The sequence below is a fragment of the Aythya ferina genome (assembly GCF_964211825.1).
Source record: "Aythya ferina genome assembly, chromosome: 4".
Classification (NCBI taxonomy): domain Eukaryota; kingdom Metazoa; phylum Chordata; class Aves; order Anseriformes; family Anatidae; genus Aythya; species Aythya ferina.
Genome location: NC_140300.1, coordinates 71,919,298 through 71,934,387, shown reverse-complemented (window position 1 = coordinate 71,934,387; position 15,090 = coordinate 71,919,298). Strand labels below are relative to the sequence as shown.

The following is a 15,090-nucleotide window of genomic DNA, read 5'->3' as shown; positions in this document are numbered from 1 at the left end:
AGGCACCAATGAGTCATTATTGTTTATAAAGCCCCTTTTTGCGATGCATCAAGTTAAAAATTATACGAACCTCCAGAATATTGCTTGCTTCTTTAAAAGAGTCTCAAATATAAACCATCTGATATGTAATAGACTTGGAATGAAGTCAGATAAATCGAAACACAATTTAATTTTCCAAGTTGCTTTTACTTTCAAAGAATTTTAAATGTCTGATCAGAACAGATTCTGTAAAGAGAAGTTGACTCAGCTGTTATGCAGATCCAAACCTCTAAAGAGGTTGTCCAAAGAGGGGAGGAAAAAAAAAAAAGTCAATTTGCATTGGGTAATATTCTTTATTCTGCTTGAGAATGTTGTTGGGCTTTGAATGGCCATATGATCAACTTTATTTGGACAGACATCTGTAACCTCCAACAGATCCGAATCACGGTCTTTTGTGAGTATTACATGTAATCCCATAATTAAATTAAAGGTGTTCAATTGGCCTGTTGAAATCATTGCAATTAGCAAACGGGGAAGGAATTATTTACACGCTCAATTTGGTACCATATACGCATACATTTTTAAGGCCAGAAGTTGTTAAAATCATCTGGTCAGGCTCCTTGCACGGTTCAGGCCATAGATTATTAATCCATGATTTCTGTGGCATGTCAGGAACTATCTGAGACAGTGTACGTATTTTTAAAGAACATCCGATCTTGAATTAAAGGCTTCAAGCGCTAGTCAATACTGCCCTTGTATTGGCTGGTTGAATAGCTCAGCTTCACTCAGTAGAAATACCCTTCTGATTTTTCATCTGAATTTATTCACTCTGCTGCTGTGTCTTGTATTTTACCTGCTTGGTTTCAATAGCCTTTATCAGTCTCCTTTTCTTCTCAGGTAGGCATACGAGGTCATCCGTCTACTCCTCTCTAACCTTGCTTTTGAAGAAAGCGAATGAACTAGATTGAAGTGAGCCCTAGCATCATTCTTGCACTTACTTTGCTAGTCCTTTCCAATTTTGCCATACTTCAAATGTGTTTACTTGCTCTTCTAAATTGGGAATAATGTCTGGGGAGACAGCTTCCTGAGGAGCAGTAATGCATGAAGCTCAGAAGTATGAGCACTTTGGTTCGGATGAGGACATATAACTCCAGGCACATAAACAAACCTCATTCCAAACTCCTCACACTATGTAAAATATTCAGTATCAGGCTGGACTCTGCAGAAGAAAAGCTCCCTGGTGTTGCAGCAGAGATGCGGTAGGAGATACTGAAACAGACATAAAAATACATGGGAATGACAATAGCTGCACATACAAACCCTCACTTTACAGCTTTATACTGATGATATGAACTCAGTTGAATGACTTGGCGCTAGTCTTAGACTAATCTCATACAAATTGCAGCACTGTCTAAGTTCCAGTATCCAGTTCTCTACAAGCAGAAGCCCTGTCCACCGGCACTATCTTTAGAGCTTTTTCCATGGGGTTCAGATCAACCACTCGTATCAGATTTGCACTAGAAACTGGCTGACTCAGGTTTCCTGCCAAGAATATAAATACGCTGTCACGAGGAGCTTGCAAGGATGTTGATCTAGCTGATGGTCATGATTAGAGGTTTGGTCATCTTATCATTGAGTATCAATTCATGCATAAGCTACCATCTTTAAAGACGTATTTCTATTTTATGTTCCCTGCTGTGCCTTCGGAAACACCGGGCTGTGATTCTCCGAGCTGCCACCAGATGCCGGTGTTTACTGTACGCGAGGGCCAGCAGCGTGGCAGGAAAACATCCAAACTCTCCCAAGACCTTCGTGGTGCTAAAAGGTTGGTTCCTCTTGTTTTGGATGAGGAACGGACCTGCTGTGGTGATCAAGCTGAGATAATCTACGGAATGAGAATAGCCTCCTTATGATATGTTAAAAGCTGGTAGCATCCCTCTGCCCTTCGGCAGGGTGGAGAAATTGGAGAGCCCTACCCTCATCAAACAAAGTCAATGAGAGCGCAGGTAATGTCAGGGTCCTGGCTGCTTGCCTACTGCAGGGAAAGGCTCCTGGCACATTATCCCTTGGCAGATAGGCCAAAGAAAGGTAATCCAGCATCAAAGAGTGAGATGTGAAGAGCTGTAAGATAGCTTTGCAGTCGTAGAAATACCAGAATTCAAACCATCCCGTTGGCTTTTTAATGTATTCCTGTTTAAAGAGCCATGAAAAACAGTAGCTGCAGAATGAAGGCACTATTGGCAAATTAAGGGTCGGTTCCCCAGAGGGTGTTTGTTTTCTCTGAGTGAATTTAAATTGTTAATCTGGTGTGCAAATAATTATTTATGGGGAAAAAAGCATAAATGTAGTAAATGTCTATGCGCTTTGGAAGGTGTTATGTTTTCTTCCTGAGGAACGTATGTGTCTGGCTTGGCAAGGCTCTGCTCCCCCAGCCCAGTGTGGGAACATGTTTGTTGAGTTTCTACCTAGGTTGTGGAGCTAATAGGTGGTAAGATTTTTGGACTTTCACATTTCCTTGATTTTATAGATGAACAATTATTTCCACTTGGAAAAAACCCTCATACAATTGTTGCAGAAAATCCTTGCTCTAGGACTCTTTATTAAGAAAGTGCAGTTTGTAATGACTTGTACTTGTAATCAGAAAACAATAGACAGCAGAGCTTAACCATGGAAGTGGTTAACTTACTGTTTGCTTTAGGAAAATATAGTAAATGCCTATTTAAACTCTTTTAACTTCCTTTTTTAATACTTTATCCACTCCTGTATTTTTGGTAGGCGTATTCCAAGCAAACTTAGATACAAAATTATACAGATCCCTTGCATATTGATCATGGGCTTCTATTTAAAAAATTACTGCCTCTTTGGTTAATACTGGTACTGGAAGAAATATAGTTTAAAACCAAAAAATCAGAATATGGTTGCATTGTCGCAGGGTAAAAGAAGAGATTTTTCTTGTTCCTTATTTTCCTGCAAGGCTAATAATACAAAACACGTAAAGTCCCAGCCCAGGCAAGGTACCTCTGCAGCAAGTTGCTCTCATCAGCAGGAAAAAACGAGAGACAGTAATGGTTGTGAGACGGTCATAGGAAGCATGCAGGCTATGTGTAGAAGAGCCAGCGTTATCCGGCTTTAATACCCCCCTAAGTAAGCCGGGGTGGTGTAAAATGTTACATGATATTTCACCTTACGATGCTTCCAGGTTGTTTGTGTAGGAACAGCATAGGATGAAAACCATATCTTGGGTCGGTAGCGGTGGCTGGGTGAGAGTATTACCAGACAGGAATTTCTCGCTGGCAGTTTCCCTACACCTGCTGCCCATCACAACAAATGTCCACAGCCCAAGCTCTCAGAAATGGTGTAAAATTGTTACCGTACTCATAGGTCTGTTTTAAGGCTGCACTGAATCGCTACAGCCCTACAGATTTATTTTTTTTCCCCAAAGCTATCCATTAACTTTATTGATTTCAAAACACAATGATACTTTCCAAATATCATATTAATTCAATTTGTACTTAGCCATAATATCTTATGCAGAGAACATCTTTAGGTGTCCTAGGTTTGCCAACATGAACCAGCACAACGTTTGGTTTAAGCAGCTTAGTTCCTGTAACGAAAAGTAAGAAGCAAAAGGGAGAGCTGACTGTTCTGATACAGTTCTTGTCATTGATCGTGGTGGATTAAAATGGGGGATTGCTGGCGGGCTGTCCCTGGGAATCGCCCTCTCAGGAGCCATTTGTCTGCCCTGGTTTTTGAGCTCTTGGTAAGCGAGATGATGCGTTCCTTTCTAACATGCACTTTAAATTAGTTGCAGCTCACACTTGGAAGAGGAATATCTGCAACTGAACCTTTTTTCCCCTCATTTCTTTTACTGATTTGTGAGGCTTTGATTGAAAACTTCCATATAATGCTTTTTACCTTAGCAATTGTAATGAACTTTTGTATGTGATTAAGGCAACGGTGAGTCCCTGGAGGATGGTAAGTAGGATATTAATGTCTTTTGCACAGAGGCAAGGTGATCTGCAGGAAAAAGCACCATTAGAGCAAGAATTAGAGCCTGTGTTCCAAAATTTCTAAAGGAGATCTTCTGCAGGAGGTCAGGACACTGGGGAGGGGCTTCTCGTGGAGGGGTGAAGGCAATTTCCAGGATCCGTCCCTGTTGATGCACGTTGCTTTATCATCCTGAGCTGAAGCCACTGATCCAAGTTCCCTTTTTTATGCTCTGCTGTTGCTACTGCACAGAGCTTTGAAGTATCACAACTTGAAATACCACAAAGCTTTTCTGTGCCAGCCCAGATCACTGATGGGAAAGGGATCAAATAAAAAGAATCTAGATAGTGCAGTTAGCAACACTGACATCATCACTGGTCCCCTTTCAATTCCTCTGTCAGCTTTGGTTCTCTTCCTTCGCTTTATTATTTGGAGATGGCATTAAATGCTGATAAGGCAGCACATATTTCATGTCATCAAAGCACAGCCAGTCGCTCCTAAGCTATCAAACCTTTTTTTTCAGGTACCTGATATTAACTGCTTATAATATGGAGCCCGATCATGGCCTGGAAGCTATTTCCATGCTGCTGCGTTCCTGCTCTGTGGCGTTGGGCAAGTGACAATATTTGTCATCCCTCTCTCCTAACTCAACCCCAAACCACGTTTTTATAACTGTAGGACACAGTGCAGCTGAACAAAATCTTAATATTGCTGTGCTCTTCTTCACACTGAAGGGTGTCATGGCTTTACGTTTCCAAACGTAAATCTCACAGAAGCTGAGGTATGAGAGGGTCAGCGATTTGGATACTCAGCCAGGTTCTCGCTTGCAATTTTTTCTTAATCAGAGTTGCATTTCTTACATAGTAGAGGGGTAGACGATGATTGCAGCAAGTTTAAGAAAAAAAAATAAAATTACAGAAGGAGACAAATGTCCCTCATGTCCCTTTTTCTGTAATAGGGGTGAAGGTGTCTGTGCAAATTATGGTTGCTTAATCCGTTTCTATTTGCACAAGTTTGCAGTAGGATTGGTGGGTAGCAACTCTGACAACATTTGCTGGAAACTTTTATTACGTTGCCTCTCTCAGATACCTCTGCATTCACTTTAAACATCCTTCGAGCTGGAGAAGAGTGTTTTTTTAAGACCTGAGATGAAAATTGGTAGCAAGCAAGAGTATGAAACTCTAGCCCTTTTGTAAAATTTGGCCCTAATAGCAGATTTCAAGTTGAGAAATTGTAGGCTTTTAAATGTAAAACTATGCCTTTGGATTATTGCTGTGTACTTCTGCCAGGTTTTCTGAACACTAGCACTATTTCTTGGAAATAAAGAGGAGGAAATAACAGTTATTATATTTCTGCAATCATACCACCCCTGATTAGTGATCTGTAGATAGCACTGGAAGCAGATAGAATAAGTCCAGTCAATACAATGCATTTGTATTTATCTTCTATTCAGTTTAACACTTCAAGATTTTTTTTTTGTTATGTTTCTCCTCACTCGCCTAACCTTATTTTTGATTGTGAAGCACTTTCTTCCTTATGTCTGTAACATTCCTATAACATTAGGCTGGATCAGTGTTTTTTTTTGTTTTTTTTTTTTTTTTTTAATGACTGTTACACTGCCTCCTATGCCACTCTTTTAGCAGGAAAAAAAAAAAGCTTAAAAAAAAATAATCACAAAACAGCACCAAAAAATCTTCCATAAATTTGCTATGTAAGTCCCTTTATTAAGAACTAAGTCACCTTATTCAGAAATATCTGTCCCAAGGTAGATTTTGATCAAGATAACCAAAACCATGAAGAGAAACTGATTTGAGGAAGTAAGTGCAAATTTTGTCTGCAACTAGTTTTGAATACTTTGGGAATACGTTGCCTCAGAAATCACCTCATTCCATCGGAGGAATGAGTGACTTACTTATGTCTGAAAAGACCAAAAGCCGTTTTGGATGCGAAGAGCAGGAGTGCAGAGATCATCACACCCGTCAGCACCAGGTTCTCGTTGTTTTATGTTAGAGCTATGTAATGTTTAAATAAAAATAAATTAAGTGTTAAGTGGAAAGCCTTCCTGCCTTAGCACAAATAGCAACATACTCCTGGCATGACAATATAGCAGTTGTTTGCTCAGCGCTGGAGATGATCTCATAGTTGGTTTAATCAAAAAGGGACATTCTCAGTTAGAGGGCCATAGCTATGGAAATTGCATCTTTTATCGTTTTGCCAAAAACTTTCTTTGTTGTCCTTTGGGTCACATTGCAAGGCTCATTTTGTTGCGCTAGGATTTTCAGAGTGAGAAAATGCACAAAGTTTTGATTGTGGAGCCTCTGAAGGCTTTTTGCACGCAGGCTGGGATGCATTAAAGAAACGAGTGGACTAGTGTCGTGATAATGCATGCCTACTTTCTCCTTTGGCTGTCTGTGCCTTTTTCCGACCCCTTTTCCTCGTAATCATCCGAGCATTTATTTGAAACTCGTAAAATGGAACAAGCAGCTGTGCTCTTTTGTACAGTGTGTTTCGGAGTATATGCTAAAACATATTTTGATATGGAAGGTATCCGTAGTTTATTTGGCAGACAAGATGAATATTGTATTTCTGTGGTTTGAAGATTAATAAATTTAGCAAGTGCTTGGTAATTTTTAATTTTTTTGTTATTTTTTTTAATATTGGAAAACCACTGAGGAATCTACAAAGTCAAAAGCTTGCTTATAAATATCTCAAATTCCTTCACTTATATGCTCATGACTAGTAACTGCTGCATGTTTTTAGAACAACTGCTGTTAATGAGTAGGCTTTTCTAGGCTGTTACAAATAGCACATTGAAACATGAAAAATAGACCATGGTTGCATTCTTTTTTTCTTTTTAATTCTTATAGTGCTTTCTATACTGTACATTTCCAGTCATTTTCTGTTTCCGTGTCTTCTAAGAAACAGATGAAATGCTGTTAAGCAAAGGCTGCTGTTTTAGTCTATAAAAATTCAGATGAATAGGGAAAGATGCCCAAGCGGGTACCTCCAGCATCCTGTGTTCTCTCAACATATGAATGAAATCTGGTGTGATGCAGCAGGTACTACCGAAGAAAATAAAGAGAAAAGGAAGAATGTTTGAATACTTTGGGAATACGTTGCCTCAAAAATCATCTCATTCCAATGCCAAATGCAGTCTTGGGACATCATGTGTACTTCAGGAATTAAAAACATCCACAGGTGTTGTAGAAAATCCACTCACTGACGTCCAAATCTGCTTGCATTTTGTTCAATAGCGAAACTCCAACAGATTTTGAAGGTACCATAACAGCATTATTTCATAGCCCATGGGGATGAATCCTCTTCCTTAAAACAGTTCCTTTTGCATTTCTGTGTACGACCTGAAACTCTCTTATTTATCGTGCAAATGGCAATGTAAGGCAACACGCTGTAGAAGCAATTTATATAAAATGTTTTATTTTGCTAGACTACGGCGTTCACCTCAGTTTGGTGTTTGGTGTCATAGAGAGACTCAGCAGATTTATGGCTTCACTGCAAATTGTGCTGACATACCCTTGCGCTGCTCAGCTCGCTGTGCAAGATCTGGGCCTGCGTCCAATACTTGATAACCAAGTCATCCACAAAGTGATACAAAACTCGTTTTGATTTACTGCAAGAGGACATTCTGATGTCAATTAGTGTAAGTTAAAGGTCCGTAGGTGCTGGATGCAGCCAGACGCTCAGGCGTTGCTTTTATCTCTTAGCGTGCAGACCTGGGTGAGCCTCGTGCTCCCTTGCCGTCCCATTGCTGTCCGTGGGATTCTGCACTGGTACAGATCTCTGAAGCTTATTAGTGCTTTCAGGAGGTGCAAATTTAAAACAAAACAAACAAACAAAAAAAAAAGCATTCAAACAAACCATGCTAAATTTCATTTTCATGTGCCATCTTTACTCCAGTAAATATATTCCTTCCTATGCGTTGCTTGTACCTCCTGATAGAGATGGACCGTATTTCACTTTCAGAGAGCTGGGAGTACAATTACATCTCTTGGGCATACTTTTTCCCTCGAGTGCCATGCTAGGAATGTATTAATATGTCTTTGATATGCCAGAGGAATGTGGAATGTGCATACTGAGAGGGTTTTCTAAGCCCAGCGGGGAGGGCAAGTGAGGAGAGAGACTGGGCTGATGGAAACCTCCTCCCTGCAGGAGGTAGGAGTGCTGGAGTTTGCTGTGCCATGCTTCCACAGACAGCCCCTTCTCTCTTTCCCTAGTAGCATCCCTCCACAACGTTACATCCTCTGTTTCCAACCATTAGCCAGCGCCACTAGTTTTCGTGTGACCTTGGGGTGATTCTGGGTGAAATGTAACTGGAACGGGAAGATGAATTTTCTTCCTGAACTTTCAAGACATAAAAACAGGCTTTAAAAAAGGAGAGAGAGAAAGAACTCAGATACCTATTTTATGCCTCTTTACTAATGTAATTTTAGCTGTGATTTATGCTTTTATGTTGGTATTTCTCTAGTCCTGCTTGAAGCCCCATGGGCTCTCACTAATTGGGAATGATGCATTTTTGTCTTTCTGGCTTCTTAGGCTTCTTACGTTGTGTGGCCTAACTATGGGTAGTCTTTATCAGCAGTATATTCTTTCATGTGCCTTCTCTTTCTGCTAAATGAAGGAAAGGATATTTATCTATAATTCATACTTTTTAGTCCCAACCCTATGTCTGTCCTTCTTTTTATATATTTTTTGAAACCCAGATTATTTCTCTGTAATATCAGTGTTATTGTGAAAAATGACCGTTTTGCCCAGTGTCATTGCAGTCCTTTTCCACTTAGACATTTATTTAATTCCACGGGTAACATTATAATTCAAGCTGTTATTAAAAATAGTGGAAATAACCAATTAAGGACGGGCTCCTGTGGAATGTCTCTGTATATACACATCTGCATATGTGTTTCCAATTAGTCAGCCATTAAGAACTCCTTGAATATGATGTTTCATCTAGTCTGTGTCTTCCTTGGTGGCTTATGAAAATGTCAAGGAAGACGGTATTAAAAGATTTGCTCTGCTGAACCTGTATGACATTTACTGCGTCTCTACTATCTGCTAGGCGTGTATCCTGTTACAGGAGAGCACTTCGGCTGGACGTGGCTTGTATGTGTCTTTTAGGCTAACTTAATTTTACTTCTGTAAAACACTAAGCTTTCCATTTTGGTAGCATTACACTCTTTTTTTTTTTTTTTTTTTTTCTTCTCCAGTTCATGCTAAGCCTTCTGCTTCAAACATCCCGTGTCTTAGTATTTGTTTTATCACTCAGTGCTCGCCTTTCAGTCCCGCTCAAGTATTGTGATAATACTCTTCCTATTTCTGGGTTGTAGGGTTTGTGGTGTTTGGGATTTTTTTGTTTGTTTGTTTATTTTGGTAGGGAATGAATGTGGCTCTTTTTAGTATGTTTAAAGCGTTTACTACTTGCAGAGATCCACTTTAAATATGGTTCTGAGCTCTTTAGAGGAGAACCTCAATGTGATGTATCTGTGTGTAGAACAAAGACAAAGATAAATAGGGTCTTTGTTCTAGATGCTAAGAAAATGGACAAAACGCTCCAAATTTAAAGCTATATGGGTGGTATTTGATCTCGCTGGAGAGCATCCCTTGGTATTTTTTTAACGTCTATCACTAATAATTCAAAGCCTGGAGTCCTTGCTAACATCCTATCCTAGGCAAAATCCCATTGGTGTCCTTGGGAATTTTGCCTTCAAAAATGAGCCAGCAATTAATTTCAGGATTTCTGTCTTAGTGATGGCAGCTGAATGCCAGCTGGGCAGGGTGCTGTATGGGCTGGTAACTCGGAGTTTCTCTCCCTGCCCTAGCCAGAGAGCTGCCTGCAGTTACTGCCACATAAAGGAGCTCAGCCAGCTGTGGGATGCTGAACACTCAAAAATCCCATTAATTTCAGAAGGAGTTGTCGCTCTTGGCCTTTCTCTGGACTAGGCTGTATATGCTTCTAGCTGGATTGCTCCAGAGACCTGGCGAAGAGTCTGGAGGGCATTTTCCTAGGCTGTTACACAATGTTTTGCTCACAAATATGCCGAATATTCCCAAAGGACTAAATGCTGGTAACGCAGCACACCCTGCCACCCACCCACCCACCCCCAAAGAATATTGTCTATTAAACCCTTTTCATTTGTTATGGCATTATAGATCCCAAGTAGCGCGTATTCACGAAGCTGTTGTGAAGCCACTGTCCTCTCCTGTTTCTCCCCAAGAGGCCTTTGATGCTCTTGGTCCTATTCCGTGGCTCACCAGTGTTATTCAAGTCATTACTCGGGCTTTGCAAAACCTACCCTCAGGCTCTCAGCTTCTTTGAACATGCCTCAGCTTTTCCAGTCTCCGAGTCCTTTCTTCATACTCTGTACCGTGGCAGGCTGTTGTGAAACACATTTTCTGCATTCCTGCCCCTTCGAGGGCTTCCATATTGAAATGTTCTCCCAAACGCATTACTGAGGATAAAACTCAAAAGTTCTGAGGGCTCTGGTTTTATAGGCTTGAGAGGAAAACCAAGAGAGACCTTAAAGGGAATCGTCCTCAGCAGCGTTTTGGAAACAGCAGGCTTTTGGGATGAGTTAAAAAAAAAAAAAATGATAATTTCAGTTACATGGATGTCTTAAATGAAGCGTATGCCTCTTGTGACACATGCAATAATTCATCGAAAAATAGTGTTTTGTGTTCCATCTCGTCTTGGATGTTTAGACATATATATTGTAGATGTTACTGGTGGCAGGGGGACAGCTGGACCAGGTGGAGGTCTTTCCCAACCTCCATGATTCTACGATTCTGTGTTCTTCTCAAAAACTGACGTCCTGCACAGCTCCTACTTGTTTGATCATCCCTCGTTTTGAGGTCTCCGCAAGAGTGAGGAAAGGAGAGTGGCATGTGAGGGAGAGAAAAAAAGGGTAGCTGAGATTTTTAGTGGGAAAGGAGGTGAGGCAATGGCTGATTAGGATGAGGAGCCTGCAACTTGACTACTTTCAGCCACAGAAGTCTGAAACAGGAGGGAGTCCTCTCCAGCTGGAAGGCTCAAGAAAAAGATGAGGGTTTAGCTTCAGTGGAAGACAGACTTCTGAGGACTGAGCTAGCTCTTCAGTGGTAAGAATAAAGTACATTTCCTGTTTATCCTTAGTCTTTCTGTTTTTGTTTATTTTTTTTTCCTTCTATTTCCTTCTCTTCACAAACCAAAACAGAATTACAGCAGGCAAAAGTTGAATTTACCTTTAAAATCTGATTTGGTGGAAGGATCATCTGAATGAAAAATGTTGAAGCTGTTGGTCCCTTTCTCTCTACATATTTAGCAGTACAGGAGGCATGACCATAAATGCTGGGCAGCTGGGAGCTGTTTGTTTTTGGAGAACTGGAAGCTCTTTGAAAACTGCAGGAGTAGATATGTTTCTGAAGTTTTATTTCATTGTTTAGCTTTCTGTCATCCAGAAGTGCAGTGTTTACTTAAACGTTATACAAGCTCAGTGTTGTAAATTAACAAGTACTGTTGTAAATTAGGAGTCTTGGCTTTAAACTGTTGGACTTAATGTTGTAATTGAAAACAGCTCTATAAACGCTCAGCTGTCGGGTCCGAACTTTATAGAAATACCTTGGTTTCAGATTGTGACGTTCCCAGGGAGTTCTCAGAGTACGTCGCGCTGAACCTGAGGTGTGCATTTGCATTTTCGTGATCAAAGAGAACCTGCCACCTGTGTCTGAGGAATTCCTGCAATCAAAGGTTGGATGCTAGCAGTGCCCTCTTATTGTGCCATAGGTCCTGTGTAGCTCCTGTGTAGAGTCCTGTTATTAAACACATTCACAGTCCCAAGAACTAGATTTTAATTTACCAGGCATAATGAAGACTGTTTTTCCCTTCTGAAGGAACATTTGTGCTTAGACCATTAAGGAGGGGTGGTTGGCTGCCCTGCTACGAAGGATGATGGGGTCACGCTAGTTGTATTGGCGTTCATATTTCAGGCTATAATTCTCCATCATGCTGTGTGAAAACACCATCACAAGGAGAGGTGGAAGCTCAGAGCGTGATGTGCTGATGCCATCTCAGAGTACAACTGCAGGCAGAACCCAACAAGTGAGAAGATACAAAACAAAGCATAACATGAAATATATATATGTAGGAAGGTCTTAATAGGCAGGACAACCTCCATGCTCTTCTCCACACGCTGATCTCTGTTCTCATTTCCTTTATAAAAACAACATATACATTCAATGTATATGCATATTTGACGGGGTATTTATTTAAGAAGATGGCAGAACATGAGCAATAGGAGTGGAAATGACAGAGCAGTAGCAGGACAGACACATACCATATGGTGATCTTTACTGCAGAGTAGGCCAGGTGCTTACTGTAAAGAAAGGAGATTTCAAGAGGCATAAGAGGTTGTTTTGTTTTAAATAACATTGCCTCAGGGATGGTTTTCCAACTCATCGCCAAATTGGTGGACAAAACCTGGATCGGCTGGATCTTGATGGGAAGAGAGCTCCTGTAGGCATAAGATTTAGTGAGGGTTAATAATCAATACTCTTCTTTTCTGGTATGTGAAATTACAGAGGCAGTTGTTGTTTTTCTGTTTATACACGAAACAAGAGCCGGTGTGCCATGTTACTCTCAGCTTTCCTCCTTTTCCTGGCAGGAGGGACAGCGTGTTCCCCAGCTGCCTCCTGCTTTGCAAGAGCAGGCAGCCCCTATCCTGTATCTCGCAGCAGGATGTGGCTGAGGCCAAAACCACCAAGGGTGATTTTTCAGCTTGGAATTTCCCCAAGGCTGTTGTGTCCATCTCCTAAGGACAGCAGAAGAAAAGGGTTTGTTTTGGCAATAGCTTTTGTTCAGGGCTAATTTTAAATGGTGAGCACTGTCCTGTAAACTCAGCTCCGTGACCTTGCAATGATGCGCTATTATTTGCTTGCTAAGCAGCTTCTCCTTTTGCTGGCTTTTGCCAGGAGTTTTGTGTGTGACATGTATCTTTGGGAGAGTCTGTGCAATCTGCTGGATGCTGTCCTTTAATTTTCCATGGCAAATAAAATCCTTGTTAAGCTGCAAGTGTCTCTGCGAGAATGAAGTTACACATGGAATTATGAGGCAATATTTACACAGCCTCTTAATATGAGTGAACTTGTTGGTGATTTTATCCCAATACCAAATAAATTCAGGACCTCTCAAGTGTTAGTCTTTGCATGTCAACAGACCTTTCCGCGTTAACACGGAAATCCTCCGCAGCCTAAATTCTAGCAAGTACAAAGGAGAAAGCATTTCAGAGAATGGAAGGAATTGGCACCATTTTTGCCAGCCTCAGTTTAAATAGGTTCCTTGTTACGAGAAATGTTACTCTTCTTGGTCTTGTTGAAAGGAACTCTAGTCGAGTCATTCTGTTTCGGTAGGCAAGAAAAAAGGAGCAAGGTTAATGCTCAGAATTTAAACACTGCGCTTACTGTTGGTGAGGGTGTTCCTCCACTACAGCAGGCTGCAAAATTACTCATACTGCCAGCCTGGCAAACCATAATACTTAGGTATGGCTGTAAGAAATTAATTTAAACCTTTTTTTTTTTTTTTTTTTTTTTTTTTTTGTGTGTCTCATTTATTTTCTGTAGTGGATCAGGTGCAGTATCAGCCGTCACCATCCTGCTCTTTCTTGTCCTCCTGCCTCCAGTGGTTTGTTCCAGTCCCACGCTGACCCACGGTGCTGCTGCCGCTGGAGCTTCCTGCATGCTGTGTGTCTAGCAGTCATCTTTATCTCCCTACTTATTTAATATAATGATGATTTTGCTTAAGAACTAGACAACAAATGCACTTTGTCTGTTCTAGGGGGAGCAGCAGCATGTCCCGGAGCTCCAGGAAGCAGTGCAGGCATTGCCACCCGGAGCCCTCCAGGGATGGATTTACCTTGTGCTCTCCTCCCTCTACCCTCCGCTGGGCTCGTGATGCGGTGCTAAACACCAACCTCAGCCGCTTCCGCTCTTTGTCAGGCTTTGTTTATGGCTCAGAAGCAGCCCACGGAGGGTGGGGGAGCTTACATTTCTTCATGCCTGTATTAACCACTGGCTCCAGATCAAGAAATACGCGAGCAACATTTATTAAATATGATCAATTGCAGACCTGTAAGTTCATGTCACTTCCACTAACATTTTTCCATTTAAACTTTTAATTCTCCCTCTTAGGACCTCAACGTAGCAATTTATCACAATCTGCTAGCATTTGAGCATTTCTGATGTTATAGAAAGAGATTTGTGCATGTCCGGGGCCCAAATGGTCTCGGGCCAGGTCAGCAAACCCCAGTCTCCCAGCTGCTTGAACAGGGAGCTTCAGGGACCATTTTTACAAAAGGGACTATTCAGTTCAAGAAAACCCAAGCCTATTGTCAGGGTTAGAGGCTGGAATCTGTGCTTCGACTGAACCGTGTGGTGAGCAGAGCTTGTGGGAACTTGCAGTGAATGAGCCCGAGCGAAGGGCGAGAGAAGCCTCAGCTCCAGCACACAGGATGTCGATCCGGCAGAGCCGATTCTCTCTCTCTTGTGCCTAGTTTGTAATAACCCGAACCATATTATGCCTGGTGATTTGTTAAATTTGCATTTGAATTCGAGTCCAAAGCTGAAACTGTGGCCAGACTAAAGTCATCTGGAGTTTTGCCTTTGACTTCAAAGGGCTAGGCTTTTTATCCAGAGCTACAAATGCATGAGTGATTTGAAGGAGCGCTTTTTCAGCTCCTCTGCAGAGACAGGTCTATTTGATGTACAGCTCTCTGCCATGGCAGCAGGATCTTTTCTCTCTGAGATTTCTGTGCTCCTCTTGCTTATTCCTTGAAGTCATAAATCTCTATTTAGGGCACCAAAATCCTTCTCCGCAACAGCTGGTATTAATTGTAAGGATGCTCCAGGTAAAGAAAAAAAAAAATCAGTGGAAGGAATATAAGTCCTGTTGGCAGACATTTTTCCCTAGACATTAAAAAAAAATAATAAAAATAGAGAGAAATGGATCTTTCTCTATGTCATGCTTATTTGTTAGGAGACAAAGCATGCAAGAAATCTCTTCCACCACTCCCAGAGCAGTGACCAGAGACACTTGTGATCATCACTGCATCCTGCTGCTCAAAACCCTTTCTGAGGAATATAGGA

The 15,090-nt window shown here is 41.3% G+C and overlaps 1 protein-coding gene and 1 long non-coding RNA gene across 3 annotated transcripts in view; both read left to right on the top strand.

Moving 5' to 3' along the window:
• LOC311435597 overlaps positions 1-15,090 on the top strand; it is a 62,602-nt gene that overhangs the window by 43,349 nt on the left and 4,163 nt on the right. The gene's annotated exons all lie outside the window — the stretch shown is intronic.
• Positions 1,700-14,710, top strand: LOC311435596 (uncharacterized protein). Its single transcript, XM_084516777.1, has 4 exons — positions 1,700-1,804; positions 2,372-2,467; positions 13,570-13,689; positions 13,784-14,710. The coding sequence occupies exons 1-4, from the start codon at positions 1,722-1,724 to the stop codon at positions 14,121-14,123; spliced, it is 639 nt and encodes a 212-aa protein (XP_084372903.1). The 5' UTR covers positions 1,700-1,721; the 3' UTR covers positions 14,124-14,710.

Excerpts from the sequence above, each read along its gene's own strand:
- LOC311435596 (XM_084516777.1), top strand. The coding sequence starts at position 1,722 with ATGCCGGTGTTTACTGTACGCGAGGGCCAGCAGCGTGGCAGGAAAACA. Across the intron at positions 2,468-13,569 it reads GGTTGTGGAGCTAATAGGTG|TGGATCAGGTGCAGTATCAG; the intron begins GTAAGATTTTTG and ends TATTTTCTGTAG. Across the intron at positions 13,690-13,783 it reads GCTGGAGCTTCCTGCATGCT|GGGGAGCAGCAGCATGTCCC; the intron begins GTGTGTCTAGCA and ends TGTCTGTTCTAG.